Genomic DNA, 21189 nt, shown 5'->3' on the forward strand with positions numbered 1-21189 from the left:
CTTTGCATTTAATGATTTTTGGCAAGTTTAGTCAAGTGGTAGGATCAGAAGCTGGACTATAGTAACAATTCAGAAATGACAGAAGGTGGGGGAAAGTGGTTAGAACCATAAGGTTTGAATACACTGAAGAATTGAGTTACCGACTAAATTAAAATCCCTGTGGAGATGGCAGAAGATAGACTCCAAAGCACAGGTAGAGAGATTGACCTTAGGTGAAGCTATACCATATTCACTGAGACATGCATGAGACAATGGTAAGGGATAAGAACAGATAAACCCACCTTTGCCGGTTGTTTTGATGGGTTACATAACTCATTTCATTCATCTGTACTGCAATCTCTTTTATGTAAGCATTATTGTCCTTGCTTTATCAGTGAGGAAATTAAAGCTGAGGGAGGTTATCTTGCTCAGGGTCACATCATCTTTTAAGTGATGGAGCTGGTACCTAATCCCCAAAGTTCATTGCTTTTTTTTTTTTTTTTTAATGTTTATTTTTTAGAGAGAGAGAGAGACAAAATCACAAGCAGGTTCCACACTGTCAGCACAGAGCCCAGCGTGAGGCTAGAACTCACTAAACCATGAGATCTTGACCTGAGCTGAAATTAAGAATGGACACTTAACCGACTGAGCCACCCAGGTGCCCCCATAGTTTTATTTCTGATGTGCTCCTGCTCTTCTCCATCCTCTTCACCTTTCCACTGCTAGATGTGAATGAAGAGAAGTTTAGAAGTTAGTATTACTCCATAGACCCATATCAACAGGGGCATTGGTTTATCTTCTAAGGAAATTCCTTTTCAAAAAAAACTTGAGTGTTTAGTAAAGGTATTGTATGTAATATACACATCACAAAGAAAGCATATTAATTCATATTTCAGCTAAGCTGAAAAATAGCAAATTTTTAAGAAAAAAATTGTGAGGGAAGTAGGAAGAGCCAAAGACTCATCTAAGGTTATAGAGTTCAAAAATATTTAACAGTTTGTCTCTAAATGAGGCATTTCGGAAATTCATCTCCAGTGTGTTAGATTTGGATAACCCTAGTTTTTCCTTTCTGGGAAGTTTTGTGATACAAATATGCAATAATGTTTTATTTCTCTTTTTTTTTTTTTTTTTTTTTTTTATTTTCAGGTGTGTGCACTTGGGGCAGAGTTTTCATCGGAGGCTTGCAGAGAGTTGGGCTTCTCCAGCAACTTACTCTGCAGCTCTTGTGATCTTCTTGGACAGTTTAACCTGCTTCAGCTGGATCCTGACTGTAGAGGATGCTGTCAGGAAGAAGCACAATTTGAAACAAAAAAGGTATTGTTTTCTAGGATCTCTCTTCCATTAGTTGGTGTAGTTGAGATAAGGTGAAATACTAAATTGTTTAATCAAGTTAAATATAAAGAAGTCTCTAGCTTTTACATTTTGTATTTTTTAAAACTCAACAGGGGCGCCTGGGTGGCGCAGTCGGTTAAGCGTCCGACTTCAGCCAGGTCACGATCTCGCGGTCCGTGAGTTCGAGCCCCGCGTCAGGCTCTGGGCTGATGGCTCAGAGCCTGGAGCCTGTTTCCAATTCTGTGTCTCCCTCTCTCTCTGCCCCTCCCCTGTTCATGCTCTGTCTCTCTCTGTCCCCCCAAAAATAAATAAACGTTGGAAAAAAAAACAAAAACAAAAAAACTCAACTGATTTCTGTCTGGCCCACTAGATCAATTAAAACAAATAGGAAGGAAAAGTAAGGTTACATACCAGGACCTCATTCTATCATGGTTGTTCAGCAGAGAGGTTGCCAAATTATTGTAGCATGATTGGATCCTAAAGTCCTCCAGTCTTCCTAACTTCTGGCCACATGATGACAAAGAAGAATTAATTAGATGCTTATATTCATTTGTAAGAAGAACTCCGTCTTTACAATGAAATTTGAGGCGAAAGTATAGCACCTATTACCTGGCACATAATTGTAGGCAGTAAACTATAACTTTTTATCTGGTTAACAAAGAAAATTCTTTGTTAATTTAGACAGCTTTGTGTTAATTTACACAGCTATCACTAATATTTACAGATACCTAATCTCCTCTTTAACACCTGAAAACAGCCAAGGATAGATAGTTCTAACTGTCCAATAAAATCAGCTATGTTTTGATTCATTGTTCAGATTAATAATAAGCTCACTCAATTTTTAAAGCTTTTCATCAAAGCCCTTATACTTTTTGAAATTAGAAGGTGGCCTGAAAAGATCCTTTATATAAGCCAAATAAAACTGAATTAGTGAGTTCCCTTGTTCGGAGTAAGGAAAAAAGTTCACATCTCTGTGTTAGATTTCCTTTTAATATTCTCTTTCACTTGTACATACTGAATTCTATTTTGAAGTGTTAGAGTTTAGAAAGCTTTCAGACTATAATTCTATCTTATTAGGTAGTGAAGGTTTGTTTCTAACACAGAATATAGTTTTATAGTTCTAAAAGGAAAACAAGCTTTAAATGTTAATATTTAAGCAAAACTTACTTAATATTTGATTTTTTTTTTTCATTTTTTTAATGTTTCTTTTGAGAGAGGTGGGGAGAGAGAGTGAGAGAGAGAGAAAATACCAAGCAGGCTCTGCCACTGGCAGCATGGAGCCCAATGCAGAGCTCAAACTCACAAACTATGAAATCATGACCTGAACCAAAGTCAAGAGTCAGACACTTAGCTGACGGAGCCACCCAGGTGCCCCTTTAATATTTGATTTCTTAGTTGTGAACCTGAAATTCCTGGTGTCCCAGAAATAGGTTCCAAGCCTTCTGTGTTTTTTCATTTTCTTGATTCACATATACCATTGATATTTTTTCATGTTTAGAAGATTTCCATACATAGGAATTAGTCTTCACTGCATGTAGGTCATGTCTAAACAAGAAGTTTTAAAAATTTGATTTTAAGTAGGGGCGCCTGGGTGGCTCAGTCAGTCAAGCGTCCGACTTTGGCTCAGGTCATGATCTCACAGTTCGTGGGTTCAAACCCTGCATCTGGCTCTGTGCTGAGAGCTCAGGGCCTGGAGCCTGCTTCGGATTCTGTCTGTCTCTCTCTCTCTCTGTGTCTCTCAAAAATAAACATCAAAAAAACATTTTTTTTTTTTATTTTAAGTAGATTTAAAATGTATGACTTGACTAGTTTAGTAAAACCCTTCCACTTGATTTTTGGGGGTGTGATTTTTTTTTTTTTTTTTAAATGAGCTATTCACATGGGACAAATTGAGGAAGGAATCTATATGTCATCCTCTAGTCATAGTGCTTTTATTCTATGGTCCATACTACTGCTTAGCCGACAACAATTCTTTCCTAAGATACCAAACTTACAAGAATTGAACAAGGAATGTTTTATAATAAACAGTGTTCATCACAGACAGTGTCTTATAATTAAGGGTAAATTGAGAGGTTCTACTTTAAGTGATATCAAATATTCCTAAACTGTAAACCAAGTGCATATACTCTATTTTTATTTACTGCCCTTTCTCAGTAATCCTCCAATAGTATACTATTTTTTTTTTTTCCAACATTTTTTATTTATTTTTGGGACAGAGAGAGACAGAGCATGAACGGGGGAGGGGCAGAGAGAGAGGGAGACACAGAATCGGAAACAGGCTCCAGGCTCCGAGCCATCAGCCCAGAGCCTGACGCGGGGCTCGAACTCATGGACCGCGAGATCGTGACCTGGCTGAAGTCGGACGCTTAACCGACTGCGCCACCCAGGCGCCCCTAGTATACTATTTTTATGTTATACTTTTACTAGAATCAAACTTGAGTCACACACTTCAAATTATATTCCTGTTCAGTTTTCATCATTAATTGTGTGGTATCTTGATAATTCTGACCACTTACAGCTCAGTAACCGTAGGCAAGTAGTCTTCCAGTTAGTATGCCTAACTAATTACAAGCTGAAATGATTACTGTATGTAAGTACAAGTGGGTCTTATCCTAATATGACTTTATGCTGTTTCCATTGTATTTTCTTTACTCCTTACTCCTAATTACTACAATATACTTCTCATTAAGCTTTTGCTAGCACACTGCTGCACAAAATTGATGAGTGGTTTTCTTTAAGAAGCCTAGTGGAACCAAAACATGCCAGAAACTCTTAGAAATATTGCTGGACATATAAAAGTATGGCATTGGGCAAGGCATATTAGATGCAAACCACATTAAAGTATAGAAGTAGTACTTAATTTAATGTGTGCAGTACTGCCCTCTGGATTACTGGTATGAGATCATAGGTAAATATGTGCAGTATTTTTTTCTATCTTAGCCCTGGCTTAAGGTTTAATTTTGAAATCATAGTTGGGATGGCTGAGTGGCTCAGACCTTGATTTCAGTTCACATCACAATCTCGTGGGTTTGTGAGTTCAAGCCCCATGTCAGGCTCTGCACTGACCCTGCAGAATCTTCTTGGGATTCTTTGCTACCCTCCTTTGCTCGCATTCCCTCTGTCTCTCTCAAAATAAATAAACTTTAAAAAAATTTTTTTTTTTAACGTTTTATTTATTTTTGAGACAGACAGAGCATGAGCATGAGCAGGGGAGGGGCGGAGAGAGAGCGAGACACAGAATCCGAAGCAGGCTCCAGGCTCTGAGCTGTCAGCACAGAGCCCTATGCGGGGCTTGAACTCACAAACTGCGAGATCATGACCTGAGCCAAAGTCAGACGCTTACCCGACTGAGCCACCCAGGCACCGCTCCAAATAAATAAACTTTAAAAAATTACAAAATCATAGTTAAATTTAGTTCTAATTTAAAACTAAAATTTAAAAGGAAAAATCTGTAATATATAGACTAGTGCCTTACATTAAAAACATTGAAAGTACTTAAATACATTTGTGTATGTGTGTAAATCATTGTGAATGTAAATTCTTTAGGAGAGAAAATTGTAAATGTATTCATCAAACAGCAATGTTTTCCTAACTTATATATAAGTGCAACCGGAATATTCATTTTGGTTCTTGCTTAGCTGTATGCTTTCCAGAGCTGATATGTCTTTCCAGAGATGAGGCTAATTGTTTTTAGTAATACTTACTCATTTCACAGGCTAAATTTAGCCTTTGATAGCCAGAAGTTTGCTTTAAAAAATAATAACAATAACAAAACTTAATAGCATAGGATGTCTTTGAAATCCCTTATCATTCTACAAATGTGTACTCCATTATTTTTATTTGATCTTGTTCTCCCCTACCCATTTTGATTATAAAGGACCTACTAAACATCATAATACTAGCTAGAATGAAATTTTCCCTTTTTTTTGGACAGTTGCTATTTATTACTTGTTAAATGTCCGTTCAAATACCACTTTTTCAGACCTCATATCTGTCACACCTTTACTACTTTCTATGCATACATCTGTGGTGGCACTCATGACATTGTAAAGAAACAATCTTTTTTTAAATTATGTCCTACTTTGGACTATGTTAAGTCTTCATAGAATGAAATTTTTTGATAAGCTGTATTCCTACTAATTTTGCTCATAACTATGTACCTAAGTACCATTTACAAACAAGGATGTTGGCTTAATTGTGAAGCGTGTACTAATTTGTAGTTTGAAGAAAAAACATAAACTAATGAAAGAAAGGATATATATACAGTTAGTAATTACTAAGTAGCATGAGTAACTTCAGCTTAGTCCATATGTAGAATCTTTGGATGGAAGGGAAGGGACCATTGTTTTGTTTTGTTTTTTCCAGTACTGATTGGCTTTCTCCTTGTGGTGGGACAGCATACTAACTGCCAGTTCCTTAGTGTTGTATCTTTTAGCTCTTCCCATGAGAATGGGATTAATTCTTCCTCGTTTACTTTTTTTGAAATGTTTCAGAGAGGGATTTTTTTCTAGCTCAAGTTCGGTCACTGACTATTAGCTAAGATTATGGAATAATGTAAGGCCAGTTGGCTGCCACAGCAGCTACGTGAAATGCTGCACTGGGGCACAGACAGATGGAGCAGTAAAGAGCAGAGACTAGGTAAGCAATCCCATAGATAACTTACTTTTTTCCCCCCTCAATTCCTAGAGTAAACAAATTCTACTTGGGCTGTCTTTAAAGATTTAGCTCAATTGTTCCCCTCTTTTTTGGAAGGCTTCCCTAATTTCAATTCCCTTACTTATCCACCACTAGCACTCTCAGGTTATGTTAGCTGTACCTCTGTATTCCCAAAAACACTTGAGGATACCTTGATATGCACTTAACCTTCACTATATTATGTTGCTTTTCTCTTCCAATAAATTATGCTCTTTGAAGTCTAGGACAGTTTATTTCTGAATCCACAGGCTTTAGCATGTAGTATTTCATAAGTTTTTGCCTTTGAATGAGACTGTTTTTACTAAGTTGGAAAAGTTGATTTTTTTTTTTTCATTAAACATGTATTGAGAGCTTTCTATATACCAAACACCTAGACAGACTCTATTGATACGAATATTGAAGGGCAGTCCCTACAATCAGTGGGGAGGTAGACCAGTAAGCCGGTAGGTAAACCCAAAGTGATAGGTGTGGTGTGCTGGGGGGAAAGAAGACAAAGCTCGGAAGAGGTGAAACATAATTTGAGAATTGAGGGAAAATGTACCCAGGTGAGCAGAAGAAAAGGGAATCAAAGTGGCATCTCTGGCTACAGGAGACTGGGACCCAGAGTACAAGGTGGCAGGTGAGGAGTCCAGAGGACAGTCCTGAGACCAGGACATCCTGTCTCACAAGTCATGCCAAGAAGTCTGGACTTTATCTTAAGGGCTGTGGGAGCCATGGAAGTTTTTAAGCCAGGGAGTTACTTGATCAACTATGTATTGGTAGACAGAAAAGGTAATTTAAAATATATATATATACACATATATATATATATATATAATGTATATACACGCACACACACGCTGAAAATATACTTGAACTTTGTCGACACTTGTGAAAGACTTTCATATATTTCACTTACACATGCTGAGTATAAAAAATGAGATTTGTCTTTATGTTGGCAGTTATCCATTTATAACACTTAATTATTATCATCGAAGTATAGATCTTTCATTTGTTTGTTTTATTTATAAGGACTTCGTAAATATCCCAAATGTATCTAAAAAGAGATGTTAGCACAGATTTCAAGTGATCCCAGTCTGACTGCTAACCTTAATAGGTATTTTTTTCAAACCATACATGACCATCAGATTAAAAGTTTCCTGGGATTTTCCTGAAGATAAGCATAGATCAGCTATTTTTTTCTATAAAAAATTTTTTGGCTTCCATTATCTAAGATTTATAAGATTAAATGTAGTATTCCAATAGATGGGTTATTTTTCTCATCTTTTTATAATCTTTGCAGTTCTGTGAATTTGACCTTGATTAAGGAAGCTGGGTGCTTTTTTCCTGTGTCCTCATTCATTTAAGGTTTTCTTATCTTAATGATTTCAGCTTCTTCTGGACGCAGTTATTGTAGAACTTTTATATTTCTCCTTAATTGTATGCCTCTATTTCCATAGCTAGTACCTGTTCTCTTTAAGATCTTGGTTCATCAAGATGCTTGTAGTTGCACTGCTTTCCTTTTTCCTTCAAAATATTTTATATTTAATTATTATTTAATTAAATCCATTATTTTGTTGGTTTTTAGTACTTCCTATTCTGCATTTATACCTACCTTATCTCTGAGGGATCATTTTGAAGATCTGGCTAATGACCAAACCAGAGTACCTTCTTTTTTAATTTTAATGTTTATTCACTTTTTGAGAGAGAGAGAGAGACACAGAGAGTGTGGGTGGGGGAGGGGCAGAGAGAGAGGGAGACAGATCTGAAGCAGGTTCCGGGCCCTGAGCTGTCAGCACAGAGCCTGACTTGGGGCTCGAACTCGGGATGGCGAGATCATGACCTGAGCCGAAGGTGGACGCTCAACTGACTAAGCCACCCAGGCGCCCACCAGAGTACCTTCTGAGAGAAAAAAATCAACTTACCTGAATTATTAAAAAATATGAACCAGTAAGCAAATGATTTCAACTTAATTTGCTGTTCAATCTTGATTGTATCAGGAAGGAGTTTAGAGTAGTGTTTAAGAACACAGGCTCTGGAACCAGACTCTCTAGGTTCAGAAAGTCCTTTGCTACTCATCTGATGATCTTGGACAAATTACTTGATAATTCTGCTTATTTCCTCGTTTATAAATTGGAGATAATAGTTACTATCTCATAGGGTTGGTTATGAGGAGTAAATGAGTTTATAAATGCACTGCTTAGAATAGTCCCAGCATGTAATAAATCCTAGGTAAATAATTGGGTCTGGTGGTGGTATCTGATTTGCTGATTAAAAAAACAAACAAGGGGCTCCTGGGTGGCTCAGTCCATTAAGTATCCAGCTTCAGCTCAGGTCATGATCTCATGGTTCGTGAGTTCAAGCCCTGCGTTCGGCTCTCTGCTGACTGCTCAGAGCCTAGAACCTGCTTTGGATTCTGTGTCTCCCTCTCTCTCTCTCTGCCCCTCCCCTGCTTGGGCTCTGTCTCTCTCTCAGAAATAAACAAACATTTAAAAAATTGTTTAAAAAATTTTTTTTGAAAAATAAAAATATAAAATTTGGAGGACTCCAAGAATAGAATTATAATGATTGCTCTTGGCAAAGTAGGGTAAAAGAAAATAGTTAAGAAATACAACATGAACTATTAGATTTGCCAGTACTAAAAATTAGCAGCAAAATTTTCTGTTACTCCACTTTTGAGCTCCTGAATCAGTTGAATCAAGAACAAGAGGAAATACGATAACAGAATTGGTAGTATGAAAACTTACCGTTCACAATTACTTGTTTATGTGGAACAACATATAGAAATAAATTGTCAAACATAACCATAGGTTTCAAATTTTTGATTGACGTATTTTAATAAGGAAAATACTACAAATACGAATTTTTAAAATGTGTACCATTTTCATCATTATTAAATGCATATAAAAATTGCATTTGAAGAGAAAAGGTTTTGCTACTTAAAAAAATTTCAAAACCATTATAAAGCAAAGCTTTTTCTTAGGATAAACCTATTCCAGAAATTAATTGAGACCCTTTTAAAAATCAGTGTAGAATAAAATATATTACTGGCTTTCAAAGTTTTTCAGATGATAGATCAGATTGAAGCTATGGGATTCTTTGAAATAACATTATAAGAAAATAAAGTGTATGTTTGTAATATAAAAATGATTGCTTTGTGAACAAACAAGTCATTGGACTAATTACAAGTATTTTTCCTAACATTCCTCTGCTACTTATATTTTTGATCTAATACATGGTTATGGATTTCAAAGGTTTAAGAAAATTCTGGAAGAGAAAAGCTTAAAAGTGATTTAAAAAAAATTCTACAGATTGAGATTTTTTTAATTTGAATTTTGGAACATCTTGGTCTCATTCGCAGAATACAAGTAGAACCCTAGTCTGCAGATCATCAATTTATACCATTACTGGTTCTGGAAAATAGCTCAACAGTTCTGGTATTTGATAAAGGGGCTTTATTTTCATCTAAAAATATACTGGTCAGATAATATTTGAAAAATACTTATCTTCAGTAATGATTACACTAGATTTGAATAAATGGACCTAAGGAGTGCATAAAATAATTTTAAGAAGATAGTTAGATCTCTTCGACTTCCCCTGCATCCCTTCTACTCCATTACCTAATTAGAGTTAGACTAATGTAAATTGACTAGCTTATATAGTAACATTCCCATTTTCTATGTGTACAGTACTCTTCTTTTGACATTTATATGCACTCCCAGCAAGCCAGAGACAGTAGAGAGGAGATATTAATATCTACAGTTTATTAAAAGTCTGTCCCCTTCTTTTTACAAAAGTTTTTGAAAGAGTTGAATTTTTATCTCAACTACTAGTTTTGTGACTTTGAGTTAGCAAGTTGCTTTGGAATCTTCAGTTTTGTTGTAGTATTACACTGGCTTCCCTCTGAGTGTTTTTTTATACCTTGGTTATATGCTAAAGTATCTTACCTACATTATTTAATCCCAACAACTCTCTAATGTAAATACTGCCCCTATTTAACAGAAAAGGAAACTACAGTGTTATCTGTCCAGAATTACCAAGCAATCAGGTGCCACAACCCGACTTCACCTCAGGTCTGTTTGACTCCAGAGCCCCAAGTTTTTAAACCTCTTCTATTTTCCCTTTCATCTTAGAAATATGAATAGTAATACCTACTTCACAGACTTACTGGAAGAAAATGAATGAGTTAAATATAAAACACCAGACTGACTTTTTGAAGGTCCCTTTTGCATTTATAATTAACATAATTCCATTGGTAGTTTTTATTTTAAATTATTAAATCTTTACTTTTCAGTTTACCATAGACTTTAATGACTCCCATTACGTGTTTTTTTCTCTCAAGGATATATTGACAAATTTGGCCTAAAGACCCAAACAAACATTTTCAATAATATTTCATATAATATTTCATAATTCAGGGAAAAGAACATCAAAACATTTAGTTACATTCAGTTTACATAGAAAATCTGTAGCTGGTTTGAGAGTAATTTAGAAGTCAGCTTAAACAGCATTATTCAAGAAAGTGGCATACTTTAAGCTTTAGCCTGTCTACTACTGGTAGAGCTGCTACTGGTGTGTAAAACATAGAAGGATGAAATGGAGGTTAAGCTAACTGTGCATGAAATTGTCGTCGCTAAAGAAATTTCACAGTTACTTAAAATAGCTTCTCTTTTGTAGTGTGTCTGTAGCATCAATACATGAGCTATTCAAAGGAAACAAAAATATGTCTTCAGTAGATTATTCTAATTATAGTATTAAAACATTATTCACAAAGAAGCTTTTTTTTAAATCTGAATATTTGGCAACAGTTCTAGTTCAGTGAAAGAATCACCAAGACTCCTACATAGCAACGGTACAAAATAATAACACAAATATTTACTTAATAATAGCTACTAACATTTGTTACTATGTGAAGCTGCTGTTCCAAGCCCTTTATATTAATTAATTTATATAATCCTCACAACAGCTCTGAGGTAAGTGCAATTATTATCCCATCTCATAGTTGAGTCTAAGGCCTGGAGATCTTGCCTAAAGTCATTCAGCTAATAAATGATTATAAATAATGTATAATTTATGTAGGAGAAGTTTTAAAATATTTTATGTAGTTATTTCATTGAACTGAAAATATTAATTTTTTAATGTTTTCTAAATGTGGCATTTCATCTATCTTCAATTAAAAAATAAGGGGCGCCTGGGTGGCTCAGTTGGTTAAGCGACCACCTTCGGCTCAGGTCATGATCTCGCAGTTTGTGAGTTTGAGCCCCACGTCGGGCTCTGTGCTGACAGCTCAGAGCCTGAAGCCTACTTCAGATTCTATGTCTCCCACTCTCTCTACCCCTCCCCTGCTCACGCTCTGTCTCTCAATAATAAATAAATGTTAAAGAAAAAAAAATTTTTATGAATGAAGAAAGGGAGGGAGGGAGGGACAGAGGAAGGAAGGAAGGAAGTCGGGGTGCCTGGGTGGCTCAAGTCAGTTAAGCATCTGACTCTTGATTTCAGCTCAGATCATAATCTCAAGGTCATGAGATCGAGCCCTGTGTTGGGCTCTGTTGTGGGCATGGACCCTGCTTAACATTCTCTCTCCCTCTTCCTCTACCCCTCCCCAGCTCACTTGTGCACGTGTGCTCTCTCTCTTTCTCTCTTTTTCAAATAAATAAATGTAGTCCGTTTTTTTAGGTATTTAACAAGTTCAGATCAAGGTTCTATCTATGCATATTAAAACATTTTGTCACATTTGCAGATTACCATATTTAAAAAGGAAATAAACCCTTAAAGTAATTCATGATCGAGGCTGCCTTACAACTACATTTCTAGACATACCTACCTCAGAGTCAAAATAAACTTTGTTTATACCATAAATATTTCCTCTTGGTATGGGCTTTGAGAATGTCAAAATAAGACAATAGTCACTGTCATCGAGGAGTCAGGTAGAGAAATAGGCATGGAAATTGGGCTGCTAGAATGCATTTGGCAGGATATTTTACTGAACTAACGCATAATATCCAGTGTTATGAAGGTAACCACTAAAAGAATTAGGAATAAGCTAAAAGTTGAAAAGAAGACAATAAATCTCTTTAAGTTGATATATTGAGAACTGTAGATATAACCATGTTAATCATTACTAACAGAAGAACTAAAAACAGTTTAAAAGTTATTGAATGGCAGGTAGGAGGCAGAGGAAAATTTTTACTTCTTTTACACCCTTCTGTACAGTTTCTTCTTTATTACTTCCAGATGCATTGGTTTCCTGAAAGAATTCAGTGAAATGCATGCTGTAAACAAAATACACTTATGTGCTATGAACGCACACAGAAAGAAGAGCATATAACCTTTTAAACCATTTATGCCTTTTAAGGGCATATAAACTCCCAGTGATAAGGCAAAGATAGTGAAAAGGCAAAGTCATGAAAAAGAGGGCCATCTCAGATAGCTTGGTTATGATGAGAGAGGGTGCTGGTTAGGAAGGTAGGGCCTATGTACCTTGGTAAGAAGTTTGGACTCTGTTCTATAGGCAGGGGACAAAATTAAAAGATTATAAACAATGAACCGGTGTCAGATTTGTATTTTAATTACATTCGTTGTCAGTGTGAAGGAAAATTGATAGGACAGAGGGGAATACGGTTGCCAGAAAAATATATTGCTGTTTTCCAGAGGCAAGATAAAAGGGCTTAAGCCAACATATTGGTAGTAAAAATGGAGAAGGGACAGTTCTAAAACAGATTTAGGCAATAAAACCTTCAGGATTTATTGATTATACTGGATTGGAAGGGGGAATAGGTGAGTAAAGATGCTTCCCATGTTCTTATTTGAGAAACTGGTAGCCTCAACAAAAGAAGACTACAGTAGACCTCAGCTATTTGCATGGTAGCCCCCTAAAGGCAGTAGTTGGGGATGAGAGAAGGGGCAGTAAAGAGGATAACTTTTCATAAAAGCATACCCCGTAGGTACAGACTGCCTTTTCAGTTTTCCTTCTGAAGAAGTGTTAAAAGTTTTAACTTAGAAGGTCATAGATTTTATCTGAGTACCTTAATGAAATGTAAAATTGATAGTGTGCTTGTCAAAAAATAAAATGTGTTGAATGGTCTAGTTTCTTTTGTTCTGCTTTCATATTGCCATTCTTAATATTTAAAATATTTAACCTTCTGGATTATTACAACTTTATTTTTGTATCTTTTTACTATAAGGAGATTACCTTCTTTAGTTTTAATAGAGTGCAACCATAATGTAGTTTGTGCTGGTTGTGTTGTTTTATATTTCATATATTTGTAACCTTTTTTTTTAAGATATTTGTAACCTTTCTTAAAGATGATCATAATTACCCATTTTATGACAAATAATGATGTTCAGTTTTGACATGGTAATAACACCAACAGAATTTAATTCTCTTTTGAAAAGCAGCTTTTGCTACCATATATAGCACCTTTGTGGTCAGTTTTTGAGGCTATTGAATGTTTGGATTTTGAACCATATTTTGTCTGGATCTCAGTTTTTCAAATCAAGAAGAAAATGTATTGAAAATGTATTTTTCAAACATTAAGGAGCAAAAAGACATTGAACTTTTTATTGGGAACTATATACTAAATAGCCGTTTTCTAAAATATTTTTACTTTACCAAGGGGCTAGTTGGTTTTATTTTAAAAACTACTTACTAAGATATTCAAGCTGGAGCGCCTGGGTGGCTCAGTCAGTTAAGCATCCAACTTCAGCTCAGGTCACGATTTCACAGTTCATGAGTTCGAGCCCCGTGCCAGGCTCTGTGTTGACAGCTCAAGGCCTGGAGCCTGCTTCGGATTCTGTGTCTCCCCCTCTCTCTCTGCCCCTCCCCTGCTTGCACTCTGTCTCTGTCCCTCTCAAAAATAAATAAACATTAAAAAAAAAATTTAAGATATTCAAGCTTAGGCTCATTTTTACTAATTCTTTGGATATTTTGAGCTCAGGAAATCTATGGTGGTGTGTCAGATCATTTCTTTTCATTCTGTGATGTTTCCTAAATATCAGTAGAATTGAATGTGTTGTTCCCAGATGATGCCCTTGGGTCATTCATACTGGTGGCTGAAATGTAAAGGGGGAGGGGGAGTATATCTGTGGGTGTATTTGTTTTCATGTGACAGTCCAGTCGTTACAGTCTTACCTCTTGGTGATGAAATTCTCTGTTTTAAGTACATATGCAAATTCTGTTATTAACCACAACACTGAAAGAAACCTTGTTCTTTTTTTTTTTTTTTTAATCAGATTTCATATTTGGAATGATCTGATTTGGAGTGTGATGATGTCAAAACATTTTATATTTTGGTTTTTGTTTCATTTTGTTTTAATACATTTTTATTGAGCTTTTCAGTGGAACAATGATTGTATGTTAATGAAAGATTCCCCTGGTGTATTCTTACTTCCTTGGAATTTAATTTAAATTAAGGTTGATGTTAGCTTGTTTTCTAGCTTTCTCAATCTCAGAGCAGAAACTAAAGATACAAAAATAAATAGCACTTTAATACTATAGTAAAATAAGCTTTAAACTTAGGGAGCTTCCTTAGACATGGTCATTGCTTTGTTTTTTCAGAGTTCATTAGAAAGCACCTAAAAATCAATAGTGTAATCTCAGGGATATAATGTTAGAGAATTATCTTTACCAGTTTGGTTTTCTATAATTGTAAAACTGAATTTACTTCCCTAATCCTCCATATTCATTCATTGTTCCTTTGCAAGAATGCCATTAGTCAAAGTGTATGAAAGTGTCAACACATAAACTATTTGCCTTATACATCTGCTGCTTCAGTGACTTAAAGTGAAATCTTGATCAAAGCTTTACTACTAGATCTCAAAAAATGTAGTACCCTAATTGTCCATGTGTAACTGTAACTTGTTTCTAGCACTCTGCACTTTAAAAAAATATCAACAAATACGGGAATGATAAAAAAAAAAATATACCAAAAAATATGGGAATGATTTGATGATGAATAATGAATTAAAATTTAAGACATCAGCAGATCACTAAACCTTTAGTTCTGTTGAAAATGTTTTTCTTGAGAATTAACTGACCAAATTTTGCTACAAGTAGCTTCTGCGTGGTGTATTTTGTCCTTCATATAAAAGAGTAAAGTTAACTTTAAGAAATTACACTGGATGCAGTTAACCATTTGGAAGAATGGCTTATTTAATATATTTGAGTGCATCATCATTGTTTTTATTTAAGAGCTCTAAATAATACACTCAGTTTTAATTGTGTTATAGCCATACTCCCTTATTTTTAAATCCGTACATTTTATTTAAGGGCAACCCTTCAGTAGACCTGTAAAATAGTGACTCCCCATATCTGAATTTTATTCAACTGTTAAAAGTTTTTCCTTTTCTTCGTGTAACATTAGAGCATTTTCTTCATATTGCTACTTAATATTCAAAGTTTTGTAGTTTTTTCTGAATGTACCAAGTTGTATTTATATTAAAGCTTTGCCTTTAAGAGGATTTCAAAAATAAGAGTAAATGGCTGCAAGCAAGGCTTCGTAAGGGAAGAAAACAGTATTACAGCATTTGTCTTGCTTTGGCCAATGCCCACTAGGTATACTTTCCAGAATTGGCTAGTCTCCTGTTTGGTCATTTTGCAATTTTTGCCTTATTAATACTTGAGTATAGTCCATGGCAGTGATTCTTCTCTCTGTCTGTTCATTACAATTACTTGGGTATCTTTAAAAGTCGTAACAGTAATTAAAGTACTGATACCAGGATCTTATCCCCAAGTATCCTAATTTAATTTGTCTGGGATGGGTTCAGAGATCAGTAATTTTCCTGTTTCTGCATGTGTCTAGTTGCTTTTTAATGTACACTTGATATTGTGATTTATATGTTTCTAGGTCTCTAGATTATAATACCATGTGTGAAGAGCATTGGATTTTGCTCTTGCATACTGTTACACTATGGGTGAATACCTTGATCTTGTGGAGTCTTGGTTTTTAGCTTTATTAAAGAGTGGTTATTCCAGTTTTTTCATTAGTACTAAGGTGAATTCTTTAGCATAGGCTTAGAAGTGGTAGATAGAGTTTAAATGAAAAGCCAAAGGGGTTTGCCTAGCTCTACTTTCTAGCACAGTGAAGCTGCTGAAATTTTTGTCCATCTCTTATGGCCCATAGAGAATGTTGTCTATCGTTATGTCTAGAATTCTTAGCCTAATATAGTTCAATAGTTCTTAAATGTGCATTTTTTGGGGAAAGGCCAAGTTTTGAAGAGAGTTTATTCACAGATTTTGGGAGTACCCCCTTTTTGTGGCTCCCTCCATTCGTTGATGTTACCTTCAATTTCCAGCTGCTCTGGCATCACTAAAGTTAAATTTTTGATTTCTCAACCCAACAACACTTGTTCTTATTTCTTATGAGCAAGAGACTGCCTTCTGGGAAAATTAGTGGAAGATGTCTGACATGGAGCGAGTTTACGGGTTTGTCGTGGTAGTGCGATGGCAGAAAAGTTAGCAAATTCAGAAAATTTACATAACTCAAAAGTGTCCCCTTTGTTCAGTGTTATAAATTAACATGTCATAATCTAGTTATCTGGTGAGAAACTGTATAGACATTTTTTTTGTCTTTCCTGTTAATTTGAACCATTTTGTATAGCCACATAGTTATACTTTAATTACAGAATAGTTATCACCACAAAATTAAGATTTTGGCTGTTTTCTGTATATGAAAACCTCATTATAAGCCCTAACTAAAAAAAAAATTTTAAACAAGAGGTTGGCCAAGTTGGTATGTGAGGGAAAAAATTATTATATTCCAATAAATTATTATTCTCTGATAAATTAATATCAGAGAAGTCTTGCTATAATCAAAAGGAGTATAACTCTTAAAAACGGAATAAACTGAGGGTTGATGGGGTGTGGGAGGGAGGGGAAAGTGGGTGGTGGGCATTGACAAGGGCACCTGTTGGGATGAGCACTGAGTGTTATATGGAAACCAATTTGACAGTAAATTTCATATTAAAAAAAAAATCAAAGGAGTATATTGTTCCAAAATATTAGGAAAATATATGAATCTACAATTGAGATACATACAAATAATAATCTTGGTAATACTTAAAATATCTTAAATTGGGAAAAAATCAGCAGACCCCAAAGCTGAAATTTATTTTAAGAATAGTAAAAATCACTTGTTTTTTCTTTTGTTTTTGATTTTACCCATTCTGACAGGTATAAGATGATATGTCATTGTGGTTTTGATATGCATTTCCCTGATGATTAGTGCTGTTGGGTAGCTTTATATGTCTGTCTGCCATCTGTGTATCTTCTTTGAAGAAATGTCTTTTCAGGTCCTCTGCCATTAAGTAGATTATTTGAGGGTTTTTGTGTTGAGCTATAGAACTTGTTTAACAATATTGATTCTTATCCATAGACATAATAGGTTTTTTCATTTTTGTGTGTCCTCTTCAACTTCTTTCCTCAGTGCTTCATAGTTTTCATAGTACAGATATTTCACATCCTTAAATAAGTTTATTCTGAATATTTTATTTTCTGTTGCAATTATAAATGGGATTCTTGATTTCTCTTTCTGCTTCTTCATATCAGCGTGTAGAAGTGCAACAGATTTCTGTACATATTGTATCCTGCAACTTTTGAATTCATTGATTCAGTTGTAGTTTTTTGGTGGAGTCTTTAGGGTTTTCTGTAGATAGTATCATTTCATCTACAAATAGTGATGGTTTTACTTCTTTTTTACCAACTTAGATGTCTTTATAACTTTTTTTTGTCTGACCTCTGCAACTAGGACTTTCTATACTATGTTGAATAAAAGTGCAAGTGGATATATTCTCGTCTTGTTCCTGATCTTAGAGGAAAAGCTTTCTGGTTTTCACCATTGAGTATGATGTTAACTTTGGGTTATTCATACATAGCCTAAGGTATGTTCCCTCTAAATCTGCTTGTTGAGAGTTGTTATCATGAATGGATGTTGTACCTTGTCAAATGCTTTTTTTTTTTTTTTGTACATTGAAATGATCATACAGTTTTTATCCTTTGTTTTGTGAATGTGGTGGATCACATTGATTGATTTGTGAATATTGAACCACCCTTGCATTCCTGGAATAAATCCCTCAATCATGGTGAATAGTTTTCTTTTAACATATTATTGGATTCAGTTTGCTAATATTTTGAGGGTTTTTGCATCCATGGTCATCAGAGATACTGGCCTGTAGTTTTCTTTTTTAGTAGTGTCTTTATCTGGTTTTGGTATCAGGGTAATGCCTCATTGAATAAATTTGGAAGATTTCCTTCCTCTATTTTTTGGAATAGTTTGAGAGGAATAGATATTAATTCCTCTTTAAGTGTTTGATAGAATTCATCTCTGAAGCCATCCATTCCTGGACTAGTTTATTGGGAGTTTTTTGAATACTGACTCAATTTCATTACTGGTAATTGGTCTGTTCAAATTTTCTATTTCTTACCGATTCAATTTTGGACATGTGTTTCTAGGAATTTATCCATGTCTTCTATATTGTCCAATTTGTTGGCACATAATTGTTCATAATAATCTCTTATAATCCTTTGTATGTCTGTGGTGTTGGTTGTTATTTCTCCTCCTTCATTTCTGATTTTGAGTCTTCTCTCTTGATGAGTCCTGGTAAAGGTTTATCAATTTTGTTTATCTTTTCACAGAACCAGCTTCTGGTTTCAATGATCTGTTGTAGTGGGGTTTTAGTCTCTATTTTATTTCTTTACGCTCTAATCTGTATTATTTCCTCCCTCTTACTGGCTTGGGCTTTGTTTCTTTTTTTTTTTTTTTTTTTTTTTTTTTCTTTTTTTTTTTTTAAAGCTCCTTTAGGCTTTAAAGGTTAAGTTGTTTGAGATTTTTCTTGTTTCTTGAGGTAGACCTATATTGTTGTAGTCTTCTCTCTTGTAACAGTTTTTGCTGTATCCTAAAGATTTTGGATCATTGTGTTTTCATTTTCATTTGTCTCCATGTATTTTTTAATTTCTTCTTTGATTTCTGAGTAGACCCATTCATTGTTTAGTAGTATGTTATTTATCCTCCATGTATTTGTGTTCTTTTCAGGTTTTTTCTTGATGATTTTCTTTTTTTAAAAAATTTTTTTCAACGTTTTTTATTTATTTTGGGGACAGAGAGAGACAGAGCATGAACGGGGGAGGGGCAGAGAGAGAGGGAGACACAGAATCGGAAACAGGCTCCAGGCTCCGAGCCATCAGCCCAGAGCCTGACGCGGGGCTCGAACTCACGGACCGCGAGATCGTGACCTGGCTGAAGTCGGACGCTTAACCGACTGCGCCACCCAGGCGCCCCTTCTTGGTGATTTTCATACCATTATGGTCAGAAAAGATGCCTGATATGATTTCAGTCTTTTTGAATTTATTATGACGTGTTTATGGCCTAATGTGATCTATTCTGGAGAATGTCCCATGTGCACTTGAAAAGAATGTGTATTCCACTATTTTTGTATGGAATGTTTTGAATATATTTGTTAGGCCCATGTGGTCTAATGTGTCAATTATAGCCACTGTTTCCTTGATTTTCTGTTTGGATGATCTTTCCATTGATGTAAGTAGGATCTTAAAGTCCCTTACTACTACAGTATTACTGTGTACTTCTTTTCTTATGTCTGTTAATAATTGCTTTATGTACTTAGCTGCTCCCATGTTGTGTGCAGAGATATTCACCACTTTTATATCCTCTTGTTAGAAGTAACCAGTGTTGGCAAAGACGCAGAGAAAAAGGAACCCTCATGCACTGTTGTGGGAGTGCAAATTGGTGTAGCCATTGTGGAAAACAGTATGAAGGTTCCCCCAAATTAAAAGTAGAATTACCATATGATCCAGTAATTCCATAACTATTTACCCTAAGAAGATGAAAACACTAAGTCAAAGAGATGTACTTCTGTGTTTATTGCAGCATTATGTACAGTAGCTCAGTTATGAAAGCAACCCAAGTGTCCATCGACAGATGAAGGGATATACACACACACACACACACACACACACACACACACACACAGTGGAATATTACCCAGCCATGAAAAAAAAAAGTCCAAATGCTAGGGGCGCCCAGGTGACTCATTAGGTTAAGCATCCGACTTCGGCTCAGGTCATGATCGCACGGTTTGTGAGTTGAAATCCCGCATCAAGCTCTGTGCTGACAGCTCGGAGCCTACTTCAGATTCTGTGTCTCCCTCTCTCTGTTCTTCCCTGCTCCTCACACTTTTTCTCTCTGTTTCTGTTAAATAAAAAAAAAAAAAGTCCAAATGCTAAGAGGGAAAGTCAAGGAGTTAAAATTTTTAACCTTTTTAAATCCTTTCATACTTTATGCCCTAGAGAATTTCTGTTACAAGTAGTATATTTCCAACTTTTCTTTCTGATATTTATTTTGAGAGAGCACATGAGGGAGGGCACATAGAGAGTAAGGGAGAGAGAGCCCAACATGGCTCTCTCAGTGCGGAGCCCAACACGAGGCTCTGAGATCATGACTGAGCCGAAATCAAGAGTTGGACACTCAACCGACTAAGCCACCCAGACGCCCCTTAATAGTATATATATTTTATTATGTGAACTTGTGTGATGCCAAAGGTGCTTATTATTACTTTATAAGTCACTGAAAGTTGACCACAATTTGTACTTAATTTAAATTATTCATCATGAAAAACCAGTATTGTCCTATGAACAAATTCATAAGTAAAAAACCAACTAACATAACAAGTTAATGCTTTTAGAATTTAATATTAATAATGTTAGGCAGCTCTGAGATAAATTTTCTGTTTACCCTAGACTGAAACTAAGCACAATGTAGTCTAGTCTATAAGTTGATATCAAAGGAACTTGAAATATTTTTAAAGTTCTGTAATGAAAAAAGAGGTATTTAATTCTGTTAAATGAACAATTCTCTCCATTCAGCACACATACATTGAGAAGCTTTGTATCTAGTTCTGGGGATAATTATGATAGATAAGACATTTCCTTTCCACAAATTATAGAATATTTATAGTACATCTTAAGAACAGATTTCCACTGAAAGTACCACGAACAGAATAGAAAATAAACAGAAGTTTTCCTGGAGAAGGTCACATCTGAGCTGCTATTCACTAAAGAATATGTTTCTAACATTTTTAACCAGTTGATGTTTCGTTGTGCAGAGATGGGCTTTCCATGAATGCATTACAAGTGTGCTAGGATATGGAGTCCTTCAATCCTTGTGACAACCAAATGGAGACTGTGGTGCTCAG

General features: G+C 35.3%; 1 protein-coding gene across 2 annotated transcripts in view; it reads left to right on the top strand.

Moving 5' to 3' along the window:
* The window catches only part of SELENOF (selenoprotein F), a 58594-nt gene that overhangs the window by 7790 nt on the left and 29615 nt on the right, over window positions 1-21189 (top strand). For both annotated transcript variants that reach the window (XM_047870821.1, XM_047870820.1), the window contains exon 2: window positions 1126-1293. In XM_047870821.1, coding sequence (XP_047726777.1) covers window positions 1126-1293 — 168 coding nt within the window. The remainder of the gene's footprint in view (window positions 1-1125; window positions 1294-21189) is intronic.

This window comes from Prionailurus viverrinus, chromosome C1, assembly GCF_022837055.1.
Source record: "Prionailurus viverrinus isolate Anna chromosome C1, UM_Priviv_1.0, whole genome shotgun sequence".
Taxonomy (NCBI): Eukaryota; Metazoa; Chordata; class Mammalia; order Carnivora; family Felidae; genus Prionailurus; species Prionailurus viverrinus.